The 25832-nt window shown below is 38.7% G+C and overlaps 1 protein-coding gene across 1 annotated transcript in view; it reads left to right on the top strand.

The window, feature by feature from the left end:
* The window catches only part of LOC131858290 (uncharacterized), a 190637-nt gene that overhangs the window by 25589 nt on the left and 139216 nt on the right, over nt 1–25832 (top strand). The window contains exon 4 of the mRNA XM_059211484.1: nt 8089–8715. Within this exon, the coding sequence (XP_059067467.1) occupies nt 8089–8715 (627 nt within the window). The remainder of the gene's footprint in view (nt 1–8088; nt 8716–25832) is intronic.

Below are 25832 nucleotides of genomic sequence, written 5' to 3'. Positions count from 1 at the left end.
ATATGACTTACCAATGTCTAAAATGGTGTATGTACCCATTGGTCCTGAATTTTCTATTGTATCAAGAGACCTACACTTACCTAAGAGATAATACAATTCCTCCACACCTTACCAAAATCCAACAACAAACCTTTATCCGCCGATGTGCCTGTTATACTATCCTTGGAGACACCCTATTTAGAAGGCATTTTGATAGTTCCCTCCTAAGGTGTTTAGACAAACAAGAGGCTGAATGGGAACTACATGAAGTGCAGAAAGTTATCAGTAGGTCACACTTAAGTGGTCTCACTTTGGCTAAGAAACTCTTACGAATGGGATACTACTGGCCTATAATGGAAGAAGATGCATACAATTATGTGAAGAAATGTATCCATTACCAGAAGCATGGTGACAAGATCCATGCTCCATCACAAGTTCTACAACCTTTTATTACACAATTGCCCTTCTCATAGTGGGGGCTTGATCTGAATGGGAAAATCCACCCTGCATCCTCCAATGGCCATAAATTCATCATCATCGACACTAAATACTTCACCAAGTGGGTGGAGACCATCTCCCCTACATTTACCATTGGTAAACAATTCTCTAAATTTATTCTAAATTATTTGATATTCCAATATGGAATCCCCAAGGTCAATATTACATATAATGATAGACCTTTCAAAAATAAGGATGTAAAAGAGCTCTGTCAAAAATTGAATATCCAACACCATTTCTCCAACTCCTATTATCCACAAGGTAAAGATCAAGCTGAGGCTTCTAATAAAACATTAATAAAAATTATTAAAAAGACAGTCAATGAAGCTAGCCATGATTCACACCTCCAACTCTATCTTGCTCTATGGGCTTACCGTACCTCCATCCGCACACCCACAAGTGCCACTCCATATTCCCTTATCTTTGGATATGAAGCTATCCTCCCTCTTGAGATCGAGATCCCCTCCCTAAGGGTATCACTGCATAATATCCTCCCAGATGAGGAATATAGAGTTTTTGGATTGTAAGAGCTAGAATTGTTGGATGAAATGCACCTCAAGGCCTTAAATCATCTCTAGGTATATCGGAATCACTTACGTTTGGACTACAATAAGAAATTCATAAGTCGATAATTTGAAGTGGGTGACCTTGTTCTCATGGAAAATCAGAAAAACCTTCAAGAAAGAGAGAAGAAAGGAAAGTTTGAGCCCAATTGGCTTGGACCATATGTGATCACAATAAAGTATGGGTTAGGGGCATATTAGTTGGCTACTCCTGAACGAGATCCCTTGGATGAGCCAATGAACATCATGCATCTGAAAATACTATATGCCTAGTGAGAAAAACAAATGAAAAAAGAGAAAAATCAATTCGTTCATTAGTGAGAACCACTTTGTGGCGCTATGGGCAAGTACCTTGGTGAAAACCTTCATGTAGGTGCCAAGGTAAATAATCTAAATCCATCATCTATCAGGTCAAAATCTCCCGATTGCTTGCCCATTAGATATCCATGATCACCACTATCTAATCCTTATACCATAGAATTCACCCACTCCTAGCACAATGGTCATGTGCATAATGATGAGTCTTTGCCTAAATCATGAATGAGGGTCATCTCATTAAATTGATCTTTTTCCCACATCCTGAGCTTATGCCTACATGAGAGCTTCATCAAGTCTTGATGTTTGTCTCGCATCTACAAGTTTGTCCTCATGGCCACCTAGTCAATTGCCTAGTCAATCATATCCACCCTATCCTTTTCCCTTGGGATGAATCCTTCCCTCACCTGGTAGTTTAATATTTCATCCTAATATTACTCTTGGCAAGAGATGACAGTTAGTCATGTATGGGTGACTTTTCTTTTTATTTGGATTTTCATTATTGACTTGCATCTTTTTGGTCCTACAACTACTCCTATTCATGACTACCCAGATCCTCCATATCCAGGTATGTTTACAATGGGTGTATACTAGGACATATTTTCATGGAATGGCATGTTTTGGATCTCCCTTTTATTAACTGACAACTTGGTACTAGTGTTTATCAAAACTTACCTTGTCATGTACAATGAATATCTATGTGTTTGAGGGTTTTCTTGCACATACCCACAACTTTGTATCATTGTTTCTCAACACTTGCATAGCTATATGTAGGGAATCTTCACTTGACTGAGAGTCAATCCATGCCTTGGGTTTCTCATGGCATCCTGGTTCCTATAATCAATGGTGTGGGTTACCTAGGGCAATATCAAAACTAGGTTGGCTCTCATCTTTTGTGCACAACTCTCCCTATCATTCCATAAATTCCTAATTCTCCCTATTACATTTTCCATACCACCATCGCTATGGAGTCTTCAATTTTTCTCATCCAAATCTTTTATCCTAACTATGGTCATTGTATTATTACAGGCATATTGACAAATACACTTTGCATTATTCATTTATATCACATTATCACTTACATTACATTATTCATATACATTTCATTTCATTGCATTATCAATGCATTTATCATTCATTTTGTATTATTCATGTACATTTCATTTCATTGCATTATCAATGCATTTATCATTCATTTTGCACTATTCATGTAGATTTCATTTCTTTTCTTTTTCAATGAATTTATCATTCATTTTGGATTATCCATGTAGATTTCATTATTAATTTTCATGGCATTTATCACTTAGATTGCATTATTCATTTTCATTGCATTTATGAGTTAGACTTTGTTTATATCCAAATTTTGTTCCATCATTTAGGTTTCAAATTTTGTCACATTATAAGCATATTTGATCATTTCATTATCATTGCATAACCATCACATTACATATCCACTTTTCTCATTACATTACATATCCATTGCATTATTAGAAAAATCTCAAACCAACACACCATAAAAATATACATACATATACATCATAAATCTCAAAAACATATGCATCCACATAGTCAATCATCCCACATTCATCAAAGGGTTAGTAACATATTATAAAACATATACACATGTATCCATCCTGCACTAATCACCATGCAGTAGCACATCATAAGCATATACATATATAAACATCCATCTTGCATCACAAATAGGTCAACAAAATACATCTATAATCATCATCCATAAATCACATCATAAAATAATAAACAATAGAGTCCATTGCAATGTCCACAATAAGATACATGTATAACCGCCACCAAAAAATCATATATATATGTATCTCAAAAATGAATATGTCTGTTATAATATAATGATCACCCCGAAGGGTCAAAAAATGGCACATAAATCAAAATAGAGCTAGCTCTCTCCACGTGTCTCCCCAACCCCCTCCTCATTGCCTCCCCCTTTGGATCCACCTACTCCCCCTGCCCTAGGTGACTTGAGGCCCACTGATCCACCTGTCTATTGGCTCTGTGTGGTATGTTGGTTGCGAGTCCTATGGGAGCATAAATTCTCTATGTAAAAGGCTGCTCTCTGATCTACAGCTACCACCCCATGGTACAATCTCCTGTAGTACGATGCCTCCCAACCTGCCCTCTCTTCCCTCTCCCTCTATTGCATCATGTCATAATACATCTTCCCAAGCTGTACGAGGACCAACATCTACCATGCTGCATCCCTCTCCCCCCACAGATGTGTAGCATCTACCTCTGCCTTGTGCACCCTAGTACACACCTCCTCCAGCTCCTCATCCCATTGTCATAGAGAATCATGTAACTCCCCAATGGTAGTCCCTAACCTAGCCTCTTCCAAAATCCTCTTTGAATCCTCCCTATATATGCGCAAGTCATCGACCTTCATCCTGGCTATCTGGAGGCTCTTTGTGAAATCCCCAATCTCTTATTGTAGCCTCCTCCAGCCAAAATCTTGTCACTAGGTGCATCCTCCTTCTTGTAGACCACCTCATCCATTGTCAGCTATAACTCATCATATTCCAAAACCATAGGAATTGTAAGATGTACTGAAAAATGTCCCTCCCACCAACTCTTGTACCCTCTGGTAGTCCCTAGATCATCTCCTGCATCTCTCTACTCATCCCATACTAAATATGTTGTCATCTAGAAGTTGGTCCTCCCCTCCAATGGGATCACTTTCATATCCCACCTCCCAACCTATCGGACGACCCAATGATATAATGGTATATTCCTCACTATATCTTGTATGAAGCCAAACTGTCAAGGTACCCTAAATGGAGCATAATACTCCATAACATATACTGATCAACCGAATAACCACATCTCTACCCTGGCCTAGTGTAGCTACCAATTCCGTCTCCATCTCTCGCAGTCCAAAAATGGCCACCATATGAACTCCATAAGCTTGTCAAAAACATGATGCCAAAACTAGATAGATCCTATTGATGTATAATGAAAAAGGCCTCTATATCTATCAATGTATGGACACTGGGTATGCCTATCCTATACACCTAATGGCTGCCTCTGTACAATATGCTCCCAAGCCCATATATGTAGAAGGGTCACCCCTATAGACAGGTTGACATAATCCCTATAAACTACAACATGCATATCATGATAGATCTGAGCCAATGTCATGACTCCCCAGACATACTCTGGACAATGTTGAACCATAGAATACATGCATTTGGTCCATCCAATGGGAAATGCATGTCATCCTAGATTAGGCATGATCCATCTGCTCAAGAACCAACAAATGAAAAGTAGTAGGTGAGGGATGGGTGGGATCTCCATTGCCTTTCCCACATGCATCCTTCTCCTGTCCAAGATCGGTAATGCATCATAATCACAAATATCCTAAAGGTAGAAGTCTATTATATCAAACCGGTACTCAAGGATGATGTCATGAATGGGGTCCTTCAAGATCCTCCATACATCTAATCAAGTGAATGTCGCCTCTCAAGTGGGTAGGTGAAAGGTATTATACCTACCGTCCCATCTCTCTACTAAAGAGGTAATCATAGAAGCTATGAGCTTGAATCCTTGGCCACTAGCCGATGAAATGCAATCCCACTACAACAATAATCTCTAACTCATCTACGTTCAGCTGCCTATACAAAATGTCTTGGCATTGTGTTGTCATTGATGTCAGCCAGTATAGGTGGCAACCAGTGTGGGAGATTAATGAGTAGTGTTGTCATTGATAAATGAAAACTAGTATAGCAGGTTATCGGTAAGGTAAAGGATGTCATCCACCATAGTGGTCATTAGAGTCACTGGTACACAAGTTAGTGTTGACTTGTATTGAAAACATATGTATTGGAGACCGATATTGTATGACAACTGGTAAGTGAGGTGTTGGTAGTGTATGGTTTCCAACCAAAAAGCATATGACCAATAAGCTAGTAGGGTTAGCTAATGAAGAAGTATAAAACCGATATGCAATTGGATGTCAAAAGAAGAGGTTATCATGAGATGCTGATATGACTGAAAGAGTTTGGACTACTATAGGTTAGTAAAGTAGGAGATGTATTTGCTAACACAGTGCAGGTCATATTTGTGCATTGTCTAGAGCAAAATGAATGACAAGGTTCCACTTCCATGGGTAAGTGATAATACTGATCTTATCTCCTATTATGCAAAGTATGCATCATATCCCTCTAAGATAAGATAGAGAAGTAGAAGGAAAGTGATTAAAGGCTCACACAGGATGAACTAGTTAAACATAAGTTTTCCTCAAGTATGTGAAACCAAAGATGTACATTTGATTAGTATGTTTTGGCAATTTGAGCCCCTGTGACCAAGAAGGAAGAGTAATGTAAAGATGGAATGTCAAGATAGATGAAGAGTGATGGGTTTGTCACCTTGAAAAACTAGTTGAGATGTCAACCAGTCGGATAATGAAGAAGACAATTATGAGAAACTATAGATAGAGAGTGCAACTGGCACGAGGATGCCTTAGATGGAATCAATTGAAGGTTGATGACATGGTGTCATTAGAATGGCTACCAGTCAACATGAGAACCGGTTAAAGGTGATATGAAGTTGTGTATTGGCAGGACAAGTTTTAACCAGTATGTAGGTTGGTTGTTTGTTTGTGATAATGTTTGTAATGAAGAGGAAGAGTTTCAAAGAGGTCGCAAACCACCAGAGGTGAAGTTGACCAACTAGTGTAGTGTATGCTATCAGATAATAGCATGTTGAAAATACCCATAAGGGTTTGAACCGGTATGGAGTTTTGTCGGTTGTTCATAAATTAAATTCACCCTAAGTTGATGAGCTAGTTATCTGATGGTGAATATTGCAAAATTGACATGGCAATCCGAGTTGAGGTGGATACCGACAGTGATGCCATGTAGAACTGAAGTAGTGAACATGCAGAGGTCCATGATGTCTTGTGCAGGTAAGGTTGTTGAGGTTCGTCGATATTAAATGTTGATTGCGACAATCACAAAGGAGTTATAGAGTGTGTAGCTCAATGAAAGATGAGTGACAAAGGAAGATTTGAGATCTGCTAGCGCCATGACCGATGCTTGATATCCAACTATAGATTGACCTTGAGAAGGAAACAACTAGATCATAAATGTGTCGACTGATTTCGAGGCTGAAGAACAGGGTTAGATTTTTTATTTTAGCAAATATATTGGATGATGGAAAACACATGCAGATGCATTCCTCCAATGTAGGTGATTGATCCAATGTATATTGCATTGGATTTCATGAATATTTGTTCGGTGGAAGAAACCCTAACTGACTTAAAATTTGAATTGGTTTTTGGCAGGAAAACTTGTTTATAGATACTCAAGCCAAAAACAATAAAAAGTGTTGATTGATTGATGCTGCTAGAGAATCAGGGGGTTGGATATTGAAGAGTGAAGTGTGAATGTGCAATAGAGAGCCAACTAGTGAAAGACTCCATCGAAGATCAAAGAGGCTATGAGTTGGAGGTACAACTAGTGAGAGGGTTGAGTAGAGTACCAGTAGAGAATAGGTAAAGGTTGAACAAGTGAGGTTGCAACAAAGTGTGAAAGGAAGGTGGATCTAAGTGAGAAGAGATCTGAGGAAGACTGGTTAAGTAGTGTGTGAATCAAAAAGGTAACAATTGCAAGCTAAGTGTGATAGAGAGAAAAGAGAACCAACAAAGGGCAGAATTAGAAGAAGAGTCTGAACCAACATAGATGCATCAAAGAGTGGGTAAAAGTAGGAGATAAAACTATTGTAGTAAGAAATTAAGGTGAGAACCAGTAGAGAAGAGGATAATGAGGCATTAGAAGATGCTACAGGCAACATTGTGAAGAAGGGAAACTGTTAGGGAGATTATTCATGCGTGGTTGCAGAACTCATTTGTAACCAAGGCTATTACTTTTGTATTAGATGATATTCATTTTAGATCGTTGAGTTGGAGATCCGTGTAGGGGTTGGTGCTCCTTTGGGTTGTAGTCCATAAATCAATTAGGGGTTGGTACTCCTTTGGGTTGTAGCCCATAAATTAGTTAGGGGTTGGTGCTCCTTTGGTTGTTGACCATAAATTAGTTGGGGGTTGGTGATCCTTGGGTTGGTACCCTAAATCAGGGGTTGTATATCCTTGGGTTGTAGCCCTAAACATTGTAACATATTTCATTGTGAAGCTATATTGGAGGAGTAAACTCCACCAACATTACTACCAAGGTTTTTTTCATCTTGTGTTTTCCTCGTATATACCTGTGTTATGTGATGTTCCCCTTGTGTGTGACTATATTGTGTAAATTCTCCTTAGCATACTAGTAGGTTATCTTAGTCTTAGTATGTTAACCAATACATTTACTTAAGAGTTTAAATGAGTAAAATATGTGAACCACTGATTCACCCCCCCTCTTAGTGGTACATTGTGTCCAACAACTGGTATCGGATCCTTGGTTCCCAGTTGACAAGCTTTCTCCATCTTGGGTAGATTCCAATATTAGGACACGATGGTCTATTTAGTGTAAAATCCATCTCCTATGTTTAATGGGTCAAATTATTCCATTTGGAGTTGTAGAATGGAAGTCTACCTCTCCTCTATAGGGTATGAGTTCTGGATGATAGTTGTTAATGGTCTCCCTAGTAACATTAATCCTCCGATTGGTCCTAAAGAAGAAATAAAATGTAGGTGCAATGAAGAAGCAATGAAGGCCATATTCAGTGACCTTATCGATGATGTTTCTTTGTTGGTGGACTAGTATAGGTCAGCAAAGATCTTATGGGAAAGACTAAAAAAGATCTATGGAAATGATCCTACTACTGCTGGGTCAAGTTGTGAAGACAAGAAGAACAATGGTGCAAACTCATGTGTGGGTATTGAAGGAAGATTAGATAGTTGCAAACATGATGATGAAGAGGAGACTCATCTCTTCATGGAACAAGAAACAAAAAGTGAAGAGAACACATCAAATTGTGACAAGGCAGGCAGATCCTACTGGCAAGATGTGCTTGGCAGTGATGAAGAAGATGAAGAAGAAGGTGAAGCTCATGTTAATCTTGAAGGTGAGTTCCTAAGTGCTCTTGATGAATTGAGAACTATTAGAAATGAATTTAAGAGTTATAAAGAATCAGTTCATAAAGAATGTAGTCAGTTGAGAACATGCCTTGAAGAGTCAAACAAAAATGTTTGCATGCTGACTTTTCGACTTGAAGAATCCAAAGGGATGACTGATAGATTGAAATCAGTCCTTGATGCTAATAAAAGAAGATGTGAGGTGTTGCAGCTAGATGTGGAGACAAAAGATGAAGAGTGTCAGAAGCTGAAAGAGGAAATGGAAAATCTAAGGAAAGACCTTGAGAAGTGTGAGAATGAACTCAAGGTTAGAAACTGGTAAGATGGAAACATTGAGGACTTGGACAAAATTTTGAATCAATGAAAACATTCCAAGGATACTAGAGGATTAGGATATGTCATTGGTGAATGCTCCACAAGTGAGGATGTCTCTCACAAGGACATTTAGTTTGTCTCCTCTAATGGAGATAACAAGGGTCAAACCTTCACAGTCCAAAAGTGCACCATGAAAGAAGGTTGACCTAGCTACAATCGGTGAGGAATTGAGGTTAAGAATAAAGACCGGTGCAACAAGAAGAAATAATGTAGAGCCTAAAGGACAAAGAAATCTCAGAGAAGATAGGTTCACTAGAAACATGAATGCAAGAGAGTAGCCTAAGAGACTCCCCACTAGTGGAAGACAAAGAGATTCAACACCCCGGAGAAGAAAAAGTGGAGAAGTCAAACCGGTCAGATTACTTCACGTTTGGAAAAATGAATTTGTAAGTAACTTGTCTTCATTCTCCAGTTACTATTTTGCTTGTAAAGGATATGGCCATAGGGAAGAGCAATGCAAAAAGATGTCTAGGAATAGAAAAGTTGTTCTTGCTAAAAATAGCAATTCACTTTGTAGAATATGTAATGCATTTGGGCATAGAGCATCAGAATCTAGAAACATGTATAAGCCCACTCCTAATTATACTAACAGGGGTCCATTTGTTGCCTCAAGAAATGTAAATTATATATGTTATAACTGCAATGGATCTGGGCATAGGATTTATGAGTGCTAGAAGAAAATGTTTCATGCACATGGCAGTCAACATAACAACTATGCCCAAAGGAGAAGTGCTCCTACAAGATCAAGATATCAGTTAAAACTGGTAGTGAGGTACAATGGCACGACCCTGAGAAGAAGATCAAACTGGTCTGATAGAAGGTCTTCCAATTATCTAGTTAGATGAGTGCAGTGCTTCTATGGCAATATATCATGTCATACTATAGAACCTAGTAAGGCAAATACCTATCAGTAGATGAAGATAAGACCTTCTCCCATTATTGAAAATGTGAAGAAGAATGAGATCAAGCAGGTGTGGAGGAAGAAGACCATGGGCCAACAATGTGCATTCCATGCACAGGTGATACCTCCTAACACTTAAAGGAGATGCAGAACCTTAGGGGGAGTATATCATTGACAATATCATTCATCCCCTAAGTTGGATAGGATTGGTTAATAGTAAGAGGAAGAAAGTGAGACAATAGTCTATATAGTTGTTATCTTGACTACACTTTTATGCATAGAAGATGGATTACTATTGCAGGTGTTAATAGATGGTTATACTAGAAAATAAATAGAAGAGGCATTTGACACAGGAAAATGAGGATAAAGTGTTCTGGTAGAGATGTTTGTCCGTAGATGAAGCTAGTGTGAGCAGTATAGTACCGATATGATTGATAACCGATATTGGAGAAGGGTAAGTAATGGGTTCTGATAGATTTATAGTGGCTCCTATGGATAGATAGATGAAGGATGTCTTAGGTGATATTAGAAAGGACTGGAATAACATATGTTGGTCGGGTAGGTAACCATATGTGCATACTTTATTATAGGCTAACCAGCTTGATATTTTGGCATGATGGTGATATTGTATAGCATTGTGTACATCTAGGACCATGTCATAGGTTGTGGTAGATATAATGGAGCTAATAGATCATTAGATTGATCATATTTGCACAACTCAAATGGTATATGGTAAATATTGGACCTCTAATTTTGTACTTTACTGGCAATATGGACTTGAATTGCATGACTCAGGGGGAGTTGATAACCATATCTTCTGATTGTTATCATACATGTTGGAAACAGGGGGAGTGCTTGTGCCTATGGCTACACCGATATGATTATGACTTTGGGATGTGCTCATTGGTCCAGGGTTGTGAGGTATTTCAATATCTATCCAATTTGTACTTAATCGAAATCACAATTGGACCACTAAGAGTGTTGTCTGCAAAGAGGGAGAGCTACCTACACAAGAGAACTTACACTTGGTATCAACATTTTGCGGTCAGAATGGCTTCTACATATCAAAGGGGTGATGATGCAATCTAGTCGACAAAGCACAATAGTAAAAAAGGTACAAGAAACAAGATGAAAGGGGAATAACTGAAGAGGGGGAAAAGACCTATGAGGTGGATTAGTTAATAAGCATGCAAGTCAAACATATAATCATATGAAATCAAAAACATAACACCAAAACACATGAAAACATGAATAAGATGCATATACCTCATAAAACCTTTTACCTCTCCCTCAAATTGAGCTTGATGAAGTGAAGGCGGCCCTTGGTGATGCTCTACTCGATGTGCTCCTCTTTCTTTCTTTCTTGATGTGGATGGCTCTCCAATGTTGTGCACAAATGGAATGGATTTGGAAGATGATAAGGATGAGATGATCAAGTGTGGATGAGATATGATTTGAACATGATAAGGTTGCCAAGATGATTTCCTGGGCTCAAAAGAATAGCACAAAATTACTAAACTTGGAGATGAAGAATGGAGCGATAGAGTCCTCAATTTATAGGAAGAGGAGAGGAAGAATGGATGACTAGGATGGATTCAAGATGAAGGGCTAGGATTTATTGTGAGCTCACACAAGGCCCAAGAGAGGGTGTGGAGACCAAGAGATATTCCTGAAAGGCATTTCTTGTCTCCAAACTCCTCAAGGTACATTGGGGAGACTTCCCAAGGTACCTTGAGAAGAGAAAAGTGCATTTGGAAGACTTCCCAATGTGCCTTGAGAGGAGAAAGGGATGTGACATTCTTTGAAGAATGGGGAGGAGGAATTTAAAATTCTCCAAAAAGGGATAATCAAGGGGATTGGAGGAATAAGAAGGCATTAAAAATTCCTTGGGACAAGAGATGCCTAGAGGATTGTGAGATTTTGAAGATCTCACATTCACCTAGGAAAAGAACATTAAAAGCTAGTGGTTGGATGGAAGGGACTAGGAGTTGACTTCATGGCTAATCATGATGATTAGTCATTAGAAACTCATTAGGAGGGGGATTAGGATTTGTAGGAGGATTTGACTAGGAGAGAGAATGAGTGGAGGGAATTAAAAATTAGAAGAATAAGGTTAAGTGAGTTTAGGGAGTTTCTAGAAGACTTTATTAGGTTAATGATGAATTAAGAAGATGGTTTGTAGAAATCACGTGGGTTAACTAATTAATTGAAATTAATTAGCCAAGAGGTAGATTTGTGAGGATTTAATCTTTTAGAAGAATAATGAAAGGGATTGATCTATTAAATAAATCAGTCTCATACTATAGTGACAATATAAATTATGTTTAATTAATATTGAGGAGAATTTGAATTAACATAATTAATTAATTAATTATATGAGGAATTAAAAATAATTATTTTTAAGTGTCTACATTTTGCCCCTCTTTGAAGTGAGGTGTAATGACACATTGATTCAAAGAATAATCTTGTTTGATTCGATTGATAAGGTCTAGATTTAGTCCAATTTTAGGAAGGAGTCATCCTGTATAAGACATGATCAGAGCATCTGGTTTCAGGAAGGATACATCCTATGTAAGACATGATTGATCACAATGTCTAGTTTTAGGAAGGATTCATCCTGTATAAGATAAAGATTGATCACAATGTCTGGTTTCAAGAAGGATTCATCTTGTATAAGACATGATCAGAGCACAATGTATGGTTTCAGGAAGGATTCATCTTGTATAAGACATGACTAATCACAACGTCTAGTTTTAGGAAGGATTCATCCTATATAAGACATGATCAGAGTGCAACATCTGGTTTCAAGAAGGATTCATCCTGTATAAGACATGATTGATCACAACATCTGGTTTCAGAAAGGATTCATCCTATATAAGATATGATCAAAGCGTCTGGTTTTAGGAATGATTCATCTTGTATAAGACATGATCAGAGTGTCTGGTTTTAGGAATGATCCATCCTATATAAAACATGATCAGAATCAGAATTAATTATGTGAGGAATAAAAAAAAATAACTAAGATAATTATTTTTAAGTGTCTACATTTTGGCAATGTGTAGAAGATAGAAGAAGAAAAGGATGCCCCAGCATAAAGCATGGGAGGTGTATGCCCCCTCGAGAATTTTTTCAAAAAAAGGACGAAAAATTCTCAAAAAAAGAGAGGAAGAAGAATCAGGGTGGAAGGGATAAATGATGAAGAAATATGAAGTAGTCGTAAAGAATTTGGAAGGAAGAATAGGAGAGGCAAGACCGTGGGGGAAGATGGGCCCTCACGGGGACCCATATACGCCACAACGAACCCAATGAGGGGTCATTGTATCATGATGGACATGTTTTCCTCTTTATATATATATGTATACATGAATTGATTGGTGACAGATGATGTGTAGCATTTATTGTGATGGATTATTTTTGTTTCTCTTATGATGTCATATATGGATGCAATCATGGATGTGCTATGCTGACCTATTTTGTGATGCAGAGTTGATGCTTATGTATGTATGTTTATGATGTGTTGCTGACATAGTTTTTGGATGTAGGATGAGTGTTTTTTTTTTTTTTACACTTTATGTATAAATACAGATGTGTGAATGATTTATGATGCAGTCTAAATGTAATGATATATGGATGAGTGTATCTTTTACTTATGTGATGCAATCTTATATGGTAAATGTTTTGTGGGAAAAAAATGACTGTCTAAGAAATGCACTCTACATGATGTGAATGAATTAATAAAAAGAGGGAATATACTAATAATAACACAATGATCTTAGATAGAAGAATATGGAATAGATGGGAAGTGGGGGAAATTGAAAACTCCATGGGATTATTGAGTTTAGGATTTGATGGAATGATGGTGAGATTTTGTGCACAACAAATGTGGAGAGCCAACCTAGTTTGATGTTGCCCTGAGTGCCTTGCACCACTGATTATAGAAATCAAGATGCCATGAGAAACCTAGGGCCTGGACTAACTCTGTAGACAAATGGGAATTTCTTGCACACAACAATGCAAGTGTTAAGAAACACTAATAAAAAGTTGTGGGTTCATGCAAGGAAACCCTCAAACACACCGATACCTCTTGTACACAAGAAGGTAAGTGTTGATAAACACTAGTACCAGGTCACTAGCTTATACAAGAGGGATCCAAAACATGTCGTACTATGAAATATGCCCAAGTATGTGCCTATCCTAACATACCTAGATATGGAAAAACCCAGGCAGTCATAAATAGTGGCAGTCATAGGGCAAAAGATGCAAGTCTATATGAAAAGATCTAACAAAATCTAACAAGTCACTTCCTTGCGACCAAATGATACCTCTTGCCAAGAGTAGAACTAGGATGAAGGATTAGGTTTCCAGGCGAGGGAAGGGGTCATCCCTAGGGAAAAGTGGGCTTTTGGATTAGGCAAGTGATTCTATGGTTTTGGAGAGTGACCTATGGACTTGGGATTGTTTCTGAAGACTTCTTGAAGCTTACATAGAGGCATAAAAGCTCAGCTTGATGGGACATTCCTTATTCATGACTCGGGTGAAGACTCATCATGATACAGATGTTTTATTGGAAGTTGAGAGGGAAGGAATGTTGTGAATGGGAGGATTGGACTAAGATTGATTTGTAGTGTCAACCTAATAGATAGTGGATCCGGTTATTTACCTTGGCTCTTGTATGGAGGTTTTCACCAAGGTACTTGTCCATAGCACCACAAAGTGGTTTTCACTATTGGACGAATTGTTTTTCTTTCTTTTTCTGATTTTTTTATTTTTTTGTGTCATAAGGTGCCTATTTGCCAGGTTTTCACCAAAGTGATGATTTTTTCAGGATCTTCTTCTCATTTTTTTATTTTTATTTTTATTTTTTTCTTGATTTTTTTGATAATTTAAGACTTTCTGAGGACTAAGCATAAAATATTTTGAGGTGCATGATATTCATTGGATCATCCAAAGGATCACCTTTAGGAGTAGCCAACTATTAAGCTCCTGGTCCATATTTTGCTATGATTACATATGGTCCAAGCCAATCAGGCTCGAACTTGCCTTTCTTTTCTCTTTCTTGTAGATTTTTTTGATTCTCCATGAGGACAAGATCACCAACTTGGAATTCCCGGGTTTTGACTTTTTTGTGATAACTCATACTCAAGTAGTTCTGATATACTTGGAGATGGTTCAAGGCCTTGAGATGCCTTTCATCTAATAATTCTAGCTCTTGTAAGTGGGCAATTCTATATTCTTCCTCTGGTAGGATGTTATGCAGTGATACCCTTAGAGAGGGGATCTTAATCTCAAGGGGAAGGATGGCTTTAGAACCAAAGACCAAGGAATAAGGGGTGGCACCTATGGGGGTGTGGATGGAGGTGTAGTAGGCCCATAAAGAGAGATGGAGTTGGAGGATTTTGATTATCTTTTTGAGGATTTTGATTAAGGTTTTATTAGAAGCCTCAGCTTGGCCGTTGCCTTGGGGATAATATGGGGTGGAGAAGTGATGTTGGATGTTGAATATTTGGTAGAGTTCTTTGACATCCTGGTTTTTAAATTGTTTGCCATTATCTATGATGATAACTTTTGGGATGCCATATCTGCAGATTAGGTAGTTCAGGATGAATTTGGATATTTGCTTGCTGGTGGTGAAAGTAAGAGGGATAGCCTCTACCCACTTGGTAAAGTATTTGGTGTTTTGATAATGAATTTATGTCCATTGGAAGATGATGAGTAAGGAAGGATTTTATCATCTTTTGTTTGGTACTCATCATTGACTTGTTTTATAATGAGCCGAGAATCACCATAAACTTGTAACTCCTTTATTTTCCAGTGGATAGCCAGACGCAAACCTGTGATGAGTGCCTCATATTCTGCTATGTTATTGGTACATGCAAAAGCTATCTTGTATTATTTGGGGATGCCATCTCCTTTAGGTGTGATCAATAATATTCCTACCCCCGATCCATTTTGGGTGTAGGAGCCATCAAAGTATAATTGCCATGTGGAGGATGTGGAAACAGTCATAATGAACTCATCTAGTAACTCTATGAGAATAGGATGGTCACCTGGAAGTGGAGCTTCAACCAACTAATCTGCAATGACTTGTCCCTTGATTGCCTTTCTGTCCACATATTCGATGTCAAACTCACTTAGGAGCATGACCCATTTGGCGGTTCTACTAGTGAGAGCAACTTTTGACAAGATATATTTAAGTGGATCAATTTTAGCAATTAATTTTGTCTTGTTGTTTAGCATATAGTGTCATAGTTTCTGTGTGCTGAACACTAATGCCAAACATGCTTTTTCAATGGGGGTATAATTGAGTTCATATCCTACCAATGTTCGACTAATGTAGGAAATGGCATGTTCTTTCCCTTAGTCATCTATCTATGCTAGTAATGCCCCCAATGCCACTACAGTAGCACATATATACAAAATAAGGGGTTTTCCAGGAGTAGGAGGCATCAACACTGGAGGTGATGCTAGATATTCTTTTAGTTTCTCAAACGCCCTTTGGCATAAGCAGTCCCATTTGAATTTTGTGTCCTTGCATAGTAGGTGTACAAATAGATGGCACTTATCTGCCAGTTGTGAAATAAAATGTCTAACAGATTGGAGTTTTCCCTGGAGACTCCGCAATTGTCTGAGAGTTTTTGGTGGAGGCATTTCCATGATAGCTTTTACTTTAGTAGGATCAACCTTGATGCCTTTGTGAGAAACAATGAATCCTAATAATTTTCCCAATGTGACTCCAAACACACACTTTTTGGGATTTAGGCGTAGTTTGTATTTTTCTAATCTTTCAAAGATCTGCTTTAGAATGGGAATGTGTTCTTGTCTTGTCTTTGATTTACCTAGCAGGTCATCCACATAGTCCTCCATAATTTTGTGTATGAGGTCTTAAAAAAATATTGTCATGGCATGTTGGTATGTAGCTCCAGCATTTTTGAGACCAAAAGGCATTACCCGATAACAGAAAGTACCCCATGGTGTTGTGAATACGGTTTTATGTTGATCCTCATCTGCTATCCTGATTTGGTTGTATCCAAAAAACCCATCCATTAGAGATAGCGATAGCATTTCATGTCCAGTTATAAGATCCACAATCATGTCTATATTGGGGAGTGGGAAATCATCTTTAGGACAAGCTCTATTTAGATCTTAGAAATCTATCCAGATGCGAATGCCCCCGATAGGTTTGCCGACAGGTACAATGTTAGAGACCCATTCAACATAGTCTACTGGTTTGATAAATTCTACCTCTAACATCTTTTGGAGTTCCATCTTGACCAGGAGTGTAATATGTGGGTGCATTTTGTGCAATTTTTGTTTTATAGGTTTTGCGTCTAGGCAAATGGCGAGATTGTGAACCACCAAGGCAAGATCCAACCCTGGCATATCGGAATAGGACCATGCAAAATTGATTTTTACCTCTGTAAGGAAGTTGATGAAGTCTTGTTTCTCTATTTCTGTGAGGGATTTGGCAATGAGCACATTTTTTGAAATGGCTTCGGTGCCCATGTTGATGTTGTCTGTTTCTTCTATCAGCAAATTTGATTTGTCCTATGGAAGGTAACCAATGGTAAGGAGGTCAAGTCCCTCATTGTCAGGTGCCTTTTCTAAGTTTTCACTTTTGGATATGCCCTTTGTTTTTATTTTTTGTTCATCCAAAGGTGTTGCAGGGAGGTTTTCACCTAGGGAATCATGTCTTTTCCTTTTATTATCTTTTTTGTGGCTAAGGGAATTGACCTAACTACCAAAGTATCCCTTTTTGTGTAGTTGAATACCCTTTATTCTATTACAATCTTCTAGGTTTTGCACTGTCAAGAGAGCAATGAGAGCATTATCGTCAATGAAGATATCTAAAGTGGGTTTGTCTTGTTGGCCCCAGTCAATGAGTTTATGATAGACAAGATGTAGCTCGTGTGAAGTGGGAGGGGTTACAGGGGTGATGGTATTGATGTAAGTGTCAAGGAAGATATCTTTCTCATATTCATAAGGTATATCATGGAATTCCTCTTTGTCAGCGCTTTAGATATCTGAAGAAGGACTAGAAGGGGCACCAGTGATAGTAATCTTAGGCACCAAGGTGTACCCCAAGCCTCTGTTGTATCTGTAGGAGATGGGATTTATGGGTGCTTTTCTTCCTTTCTCCTCTGGTCCCAAGCCGTGTCCTTTGTAACCCATTCTTTCAACTATGGCAGATGCTTTTGGGTACATTTTTTGGGATATTTTTGCTGGATTATCATCCTCTTCCCAGTACAACTAGGAAGAGACATCTGCTTCAAGGCTCTCCTCATTAAGTGAGCCCCATTACTGGAAGGTGGTATTTTGGCATTGCATGACTAGTTTTGGGTCCTTTTTGAGCTCTTTTGGTTTGCTAAATGACTTAGGAGAGAGAGGGAGGTTTCCTATTAATAAGATGTCCTCCAATTTGTATTCTCCACAGCCATTGTCCAAGATCTTGATTTGATTATCTAGTTGGGATGATGTGGAGGCAATATTTGATGTGCCAAATGGAGGCATCGGTGAGGGTCTATTTAATGGGCAATGATATGGATGGTTTTCCTCTAGGAGTTTGCAATACTGGAAGGGTTGTGGATAAGTTTTGATAGTTATCTCTTTAACATTGAAGGGGAATTTGATGCATTGGTGATAGGTGGAGGGTACAGCCTTCAAGGAGTGAATCCATGGTTGACCAAGGACAGTGTTGTAGAGGAGATAAAGATCTAGTAGTTGGCAAGGGGTTTCAATTGTAATGGGGCCTACTCGAAGAGGTAAGGTGATCATGCCCTTTGAAACTCTTTCTGCATCATCATATGCTGTTATTGTGATCCTTCTTGATGTGTCTACCAGGTCCTCAAAAAGTCCCAATTGTTTTATTAATTTTTATGTACACATATTAAGTCCAGATCCACCGTCTATTAGGATACGTCTAACCTTGTGCTTGTGGATAAGAGCTTCGATGTGCAAAGGTTTGTTATGGTCTTCATTTGCAGGAGCATCTTTGGAGGTAAATACAAGGTGTTGCTGGGTAGCAAGGTTTCCAATGAGGGCTTGGAATTGGGTGGCATTGATGTTATCAAGAACATGTGATTCAAGAAGGGCTTGTTCCAAAATTTCTTTATGGACCAGGGAAATCTTGAGAAGTTCCAAAATGGAGATCTGCATAGGTGTCTTCCCAAGTTGGTTAAGGAGATCATATCGATGGGTGGAAGACATGGGTGGGGGGTTTTGTGGGGGAGGGATTCCTTGGATGTTGACTTTACCTTGGCATGTAGTTACATTATAGTCATTCTCGAAATGGGAGGTGGAAGGTATGGCACCTTGAATGATTGTCCTAGCAAGATTTAGTCTGTTCTGGGAAGAAGGAGGATTAACTCCTTGGATGGTTATGACATTGACATGATTGTCTGCAAGTTCAATGCGACCTACTAAAAAATCAAAGCTAGTTATGTGATTAGCGTAGTCATAACCCATTGCGTTAGATGATGAGCCTTTTCCTTTATCATGTTTCGAGAAGGGTTCCTAGTACATTTTGAGTTTATCATTGTTATTACTAGGTTTTGCATTTGCTACTTCAATCTCACCTCTATCAATGAGATCTTGTATGTAGATCTTCAGTTTCATACACTTTCATGTATCATGTCCCTTGATACGATCATATTCATAATACTCATTTTCATTATACCATCTTGGTTTAGGTTGATTGGGGTCAAATACGTGAGTGATTGGAAAAACCACTACTCCTACTTGGAAAAGTTTTTGAAACACCATTTCAATAGGCTCAGCCAGAGGAGTGAAGTCTCTTGGAGTCTAGTTATTCGATCGGGGTGGTCATCCTTGGATTGAGACATTGTTGTGAGGTTTTTGGGATTGATTTTGATTGTTTTGATTATTGAATTGGTGATTATTGGTGGTGGATTTTGGGGGAGTGGCCATGGTTTGGACCTGCTTTGCATCAGTTACACCATCATTGACCATGTTTTTATTTTCAGACCAAAATTTTGGCTTGTCGTTATGATAAGAGGGATAACTTTGTGTCGACTTCTGGTAATGTTTCAAGGTTCCTTCCTCCATCAAGACACGTTTGAGGGTGAGGCCCTTATCAGTTAATTTTTGGAAGGATTTGATACATTGGGATATTAAGGGTCTCGAAAGTTCAGGCACCAAGTTCTTTTGAAATAGCTCAATTTGATGTTGTTCTGGCATGTCCCACTGGAATTTTTTGATAAGATGTCGCCATCTTTGTAGGAAGTTGGCAAAGGTTTCTTTGGGCCTTTGTTTTGTATTGCATAGGTCCATTATAGAAACATCATTAACCATGTTGTAAGCATAGTGGGCCACAAATTTTTCTGCCAAGTTTGGAAAGGAGACAATGGAACCTCACGGTAGAGATGAGAACCATGTGAGGCCGTCTCCCATGAGACTCTTGGGAAAGAGTCTGCGAAGATAAAGGTCACTATAGGAAACTTCTTGGCATAAGATGTGGAATTCTCGGACATGGTTGCGAGGGTCTCCTTTGCCTTCATACTTGGTGAATTTGGGGATCTCAAATCCTAGGGGATAGGGTGCAACTGATATACATGGGTTGTAAGGATGAGGGAAAAACTCTTCAAATGAGTAAGTTTTCCTTTTATTAGTCCTTTGTTTCATGTCCTTGATGATATTTTTCATGTCTTGAATTTCCTTGATGAGGTCTTGTTGTGGACTTTGATAATGATGAATTGTATTTGCCCCAAGAATTGGGTGAGCCAAAGAAGGTGCACCACCACCAATGTATTGATATGATGAGGAGGTGGGAATGTGGGATATGAGGATCGATGTCATAGGGATTTGTGTGATAGTTGGTTGTGGTCCGCAAACTATTGTGACGGGATTAAGCATGGCCCAGATGAAATTTGTGACATTGTTGGTAGGAAGGGAAGTTTGTGGAATAGAAATATGTGGTCGAATGGAAGGAGGTGGTATAGAAGTTTGCTAGAGAATAGATAAGATTGGATTTGATAGTGGTATAGATGGTAAGGAGGAAGAAGGTGGGATGGAGACCATGGTGGGAGGTGTCGTGGGTGGTAGTGATTGAGCTTGGATGATTGATGGGGCTGCGATTGATTGAGTTTGAATAATAGGTGCAACACTTTGTGTGGGAGTGAGGTCTCCTTGTGGTTGTTGGGCAAGAGTGGATCTATTAAATTTAGGTGGAAGTTGAGCTCCATTTTCAAGGAGAGTGTTTAGAAGTGCAGTAGGATTGTGTTGAATAAACTTTTCCATCATCTCTTGGTTATAAGAATCTACTAGGAAAGTTTTGCACTTCTGGAGAAAGTTCATCTTGGCTAACCATGTTAGGATTTTGGCTTTGATTTTGATTGCTAGGTTGACCACTTTGTGTAGGATCTTGCATGGGATCTTCATATAGGGCACTAATGTTCGGCATGCCATATTGTTGTTCAGCCATCTTTCTCTTTTGGGATTGAGTTGTAACCATACACGAATAACCTTGGAAAATTTTGGAGGGAGAAATTTGTCATGATAGGACTTAGCAAGATATTTGTGGAATTTTGGATTTTGTCTTTTATGACAAGGGATTTTGTTGATTGGTATTAGAGCCCGGATTAGAGCCTAGATTTGATTAGGATTTGACACCTTAGTCCTTGGATGAGGATTTTAAGTGGTGGATGCAACCACAAGTAAGGTGATGGCCAAGTTGTGTAGAATTTAGACCTTGGATTGATGATTAAAAAGCCTCTCTTATACCAAGGGTTTAATAATGACCCTAAGAAAAGTAAAGATGTAAGTTAAGAGTCTTGATCCACTCAAAAGGATTAGGCAAATGGTACTTGGAGAGGATTACCCTTCAAGAATGAGAGCCAATTGATTAATGATGAGGTCTAAATGGAATTTCACAAGGCATGTAACCTTAACGCGAGGTTAAATTGGATTAGAGGATGATTGGATTTGTGTTTTGATAATTGATTTGATAATGGAGGGAGATTGATTTGATGTGCTAGGTCCTTGGGAAATTTGAGGATGATTGATGGAGGAGGTATGGTAGTGATGATTTAAAAGAAACTTGATGACTAGGTTGTCTTTGGCATGAACATGACTTAAGGATTGATTTGAATGGAAAGTTGTATGAAGGGATACGACCACCTTGATTTGGATGATAGTAGGTGTTTCAAAGGACAAACTTGAATTTTGATGGAGAGGATGAACTCTTAGTTTCTCTCTTGGGCTTATGAAACATGGGACGGACAGAGTTTTGATGCAATTTTGGACTTTGTGTGGGTAATGACTTGGACAATTTTTTGTGTCTTGACAAGTGTTTTTGCAAAGTGTTTGGGGATAGTGGTATGCTTTTAGTCTTCTCTTGGCAAGTATGTATCAAACAAAGAAAACAAAATGATCAAATGCATATTATCTCAAAGACACTCATGCTCATATACAACATTCTTAAGGCTGGCAAGGACAATAGTCATTGGATCCCAATTGGTTTCCCAGCTACACTTACCTAGAGCAGACACTTAGATGCTTGACCCCACTGGCTCCCCTCCATGGCACTCACTTCTTGGGGCAGCCAAGCATCAATTCCCATAAAAATTCCTTATGGTGAACTTTGTGTCTCTACTAAGGGCCATAAAAATATGGGCGGCTTCGGAGGTCCAACCTCCTGCACCAATGACTAGAAGGTTTTTGGCTACTATGAACAAGGTGTTTAGTAAGTCTTCCCGTTAGGAGCTACCCTTTGAATTTGCACAAGCGCAATTGAGGCCTATAGCCCAATGAAACACCAAGAACTTAGTAGTCATGCAAGTGTGATTGAGATCTCTAGGATCCTACTAAGCACCCAATGTGAGAGTGAACTCTCATATAGCCCCAACCATTGACCCTTTCGTAGTCAATGGCCTATTTATTATAGTGAGTTGGGAACCCTAGGTCTGGGTGTACTCACTTGGGTCATTCCCCTCTTACCTTCTCAAAGAGAAAGTTGGGAGGGTAGGCCCACTAGAGGTAAACATGCAATCAAACAAGAAAAGGTTAGAGGGTCTATATTTCTGATCATCTAGCTAGACAAGAGCATACTCTCCAACCTTTAGGCTTTTCTTAAAGACACATAAGACAATGGTTCATTCCATTTTAATTAATATCTAGGTGCCTAATTTAAATAAATACACAATGTTTGGTTAGATTTCTTAGGCAACCTACAAAACAACTTGATTAGTAGTTTGAAAAATGGAGTCTTCAACAAGCGTCCTGCAAAAGACAACAAAATGACAAAAATATTAATTTTTTTGAATTTTTGGGAATAAGTAGAAAAACATGAATTAAAAGTTTTTTACTAATGATAAATGTGGATTTGGAGGAAAATTTTATGGGTAAATGGTGTTTGACTAGGTTTTTGCTACTTTCCAAGGGATAAGGAAGCAAAAAAATGGGGATTTTGGAGGAGAGATGAAGGAATGGAAAAATTTGTCCAAGAGGGACAAAGAAGCAAAAGTTGGAGATGGAGAATAAGGGAAAATTTGGAGGTGATTGGATATAAGGGGAAGGAGCTATGGCAAACCCTAAAAATAGAGGAATGTGGGATTTTGGGATAAGGCCCCCAAGGAAGGAAATGTGCAAAATGGCAATGCGGGGGATCTAGTGAAGTTTGGAGGAAAATGGAGTGAAGATAAAGAAGATATGGTGAAAATGCCAAAGGTCTGGATTTTTGATTGTCTAGATAGACGAGCATACTCTCTTTTCACACTTTCCACAAACACAAGATAGATTATTTAAAACTAAATAGAGTTGCGAACAGATAGATTATTTAAAACTAAATAGATGATTAAAACTAAACAGAGCTGCGGATGGACAGATTATTAAAACTAAACAGATGATTAAAATAAATAGAGCAGTTAATAAACAAATTATTAAAACTAAACAGATTATATAACAGAAAAGGAAAAAATGCAGTCGCGATGATATTCAATTTTTTTTACAAAAAGATGAAGTAGAAACATAAAATAAATAGAAGTGAGAAAATGCAGAAGAGGAAGAATGAGGAGATAGAAGAATTTTATTGGCAAGATGCCCAAAAAAATTTGAATTTCTCCTGTAGTCACACCAAACCTGAGGTGCTCACGCTGATTCAAAAACAATCATGCTGATGCAGAAACAGTTGTGAACCTACGAAAAAAAAACTTCACAAAAAAAACTCAGAAAAAAAATTGTTAAATTCGGGATGTGGGTCCCATCGGGCGTGCTAGAATGAAGGGAAAAAGACCTATGAGGTGGATTAGTTAATAAACATGCAAGTCAAACATATAATCATATGAAATCAAAGACATAAGTCCAAAACACATGAAAACATGAATAAGATGCATATACCTCACAAAACCTTATACCTCTCCCTTGAATTGAGCTTGATGAAGTGAAGGCACCCCTTGGTGATGTTCCACTTGATGTGCTCCTCTTTCTTGTTTGCTTGATGTGGATGGCTCTCCAATGTTGTGCACAAATGGAATGGATTTGGAAGATGATCAGGATGAGATGAACAAGTGTGGATGAGATATGATTTGAACATGATAAGGTTGCCAAGATGATTTCTTGGGCTCAAAAGGACAACATAAGATTACTAAACTTGGAGATGAAGAATGGAGGGTTGGAGTCCTCAATTTATAGAGAGAGGAGAGTAAGAATGGATGGCTAGGATGGATTCAAGATGAAGGGCTAGGATTGCTTGTGAGCTCACACACGGCCCAAGAGAGGGTGTGGAGACCAAGAGATATGCCATAAAGGTATTACCTCATCTGCACCACACTCTCTGCCCCTAGCTGCCTCCCCTATCACTTTTGTCAATGCATGTACCTATACTACCTTATCCTCTATCCTTGGTACCACTCCCCTCTACTATCTACCAGCACCCATGCCTCCTTCGGCCAAAATCTTGTTGATAGGTGCATCCTCCTCCCTGCCGACCACCACATCCACTGTCAGCCATAGCTCATCATACTCCAAAACCATAGGAATGGTAAGATGTACTAGAAAATGTCCCTCCCACCAACTCTTGTATGCTCTGGTAGTCCCTGGATCATCTCCTACATCTCTTTGCTCATCCCATACTAAATATGTTGTCATCTAGAAGTTGGTCCTCCCCTCCAACGAGCTCACTTTCATATCCCACCTCCCAACCTCTCGGATGACCCAAGGATATAATGGTAAATTCCCCACTATATCTTGTACCAAGCTGAACTATCGAGGTACCCTAAATGGAGCATAATACTCCATAACATATACTAATCAATCGAATAACCACATCTCTACCCTGGCCTAGTGTAGCTACCAATCTCATCTCCATCTCTCACAATCCAAAAACGACCACCATATGAACTCCATAAGCTCGTCAAAAACACAATGCTAGAACAAGATAGATCCTATTGATGTATAATGAAAAAGGCCTCTATATCTATCAATGTATGGATGTCAGGCCCACCTATCCTATACACCTAATGGTTGCATCACTACAATATGCTCCCAAGCCCATATATGTAGAAGGGTAACCCCTATAGAGAGGTTGACATAATCCCTGTAAACTACAACATGCATACCATGATAGATCTAAGCCAACATCTCGGCTCCCCAAACATACTCTAGACAATGTTGAACCATAGAATACATGCATCTGCACCATCCAATGGGAAATCCATGCCCTCCCATATTAGGCATGATCCGTCCACTCAAGAACCTGCAAATCATAAGTAGTAGGTGAGGGATTTGTGGGATCTCCATTAACTTGTCCATGTGCATCCTTCTCCTGTCCAAGATCGATAATGCATCATAATTGCAATTATCCCAAAGGTAGAAGTCTATTATATCAAACTGGTACTCAGGGATGACATCGTGAATGGGGATCTTCAAGATCCTCCATACATCTAATAAAGTGAATGTCTCCTCTCAAGTGGGTAGGTGAAAGGTGTTATACCTACTATCCCATCTCTCTATTAAAGAGGTAATCATAGAAGGTATGAGCTCGAATCCTTGGCCACTAGCCAATGAAATGAAATACCACTATAGCAATAATCTCTAACTCATCTATGTCCAGGTGCCTATATAAATTATCTTGGCATTGTGTTGTCATTGATGTCAACTAGTATAGGTGGCAACCGATGTGGGAGATTAATGAGTAGTGTTGTCATCC

This window comes from Cryptomeria japonica, chromosome 9, assembly GCF_030272615.1.
Source record: "Cryptomeria japonica chromosome 9, Sugi_1.0, whole genome shotgun sequence".
Taxonomy (NCBI): Eukaryota; Viridiplantae; Streptophyta; class Pinopsida; order Cupressales; family Cupressaceae; genus Cryptomeria; species Cryptomeria japonica.
This window is presented reverse-complemented; position numbering and strand designations above follow the sequence as displayed.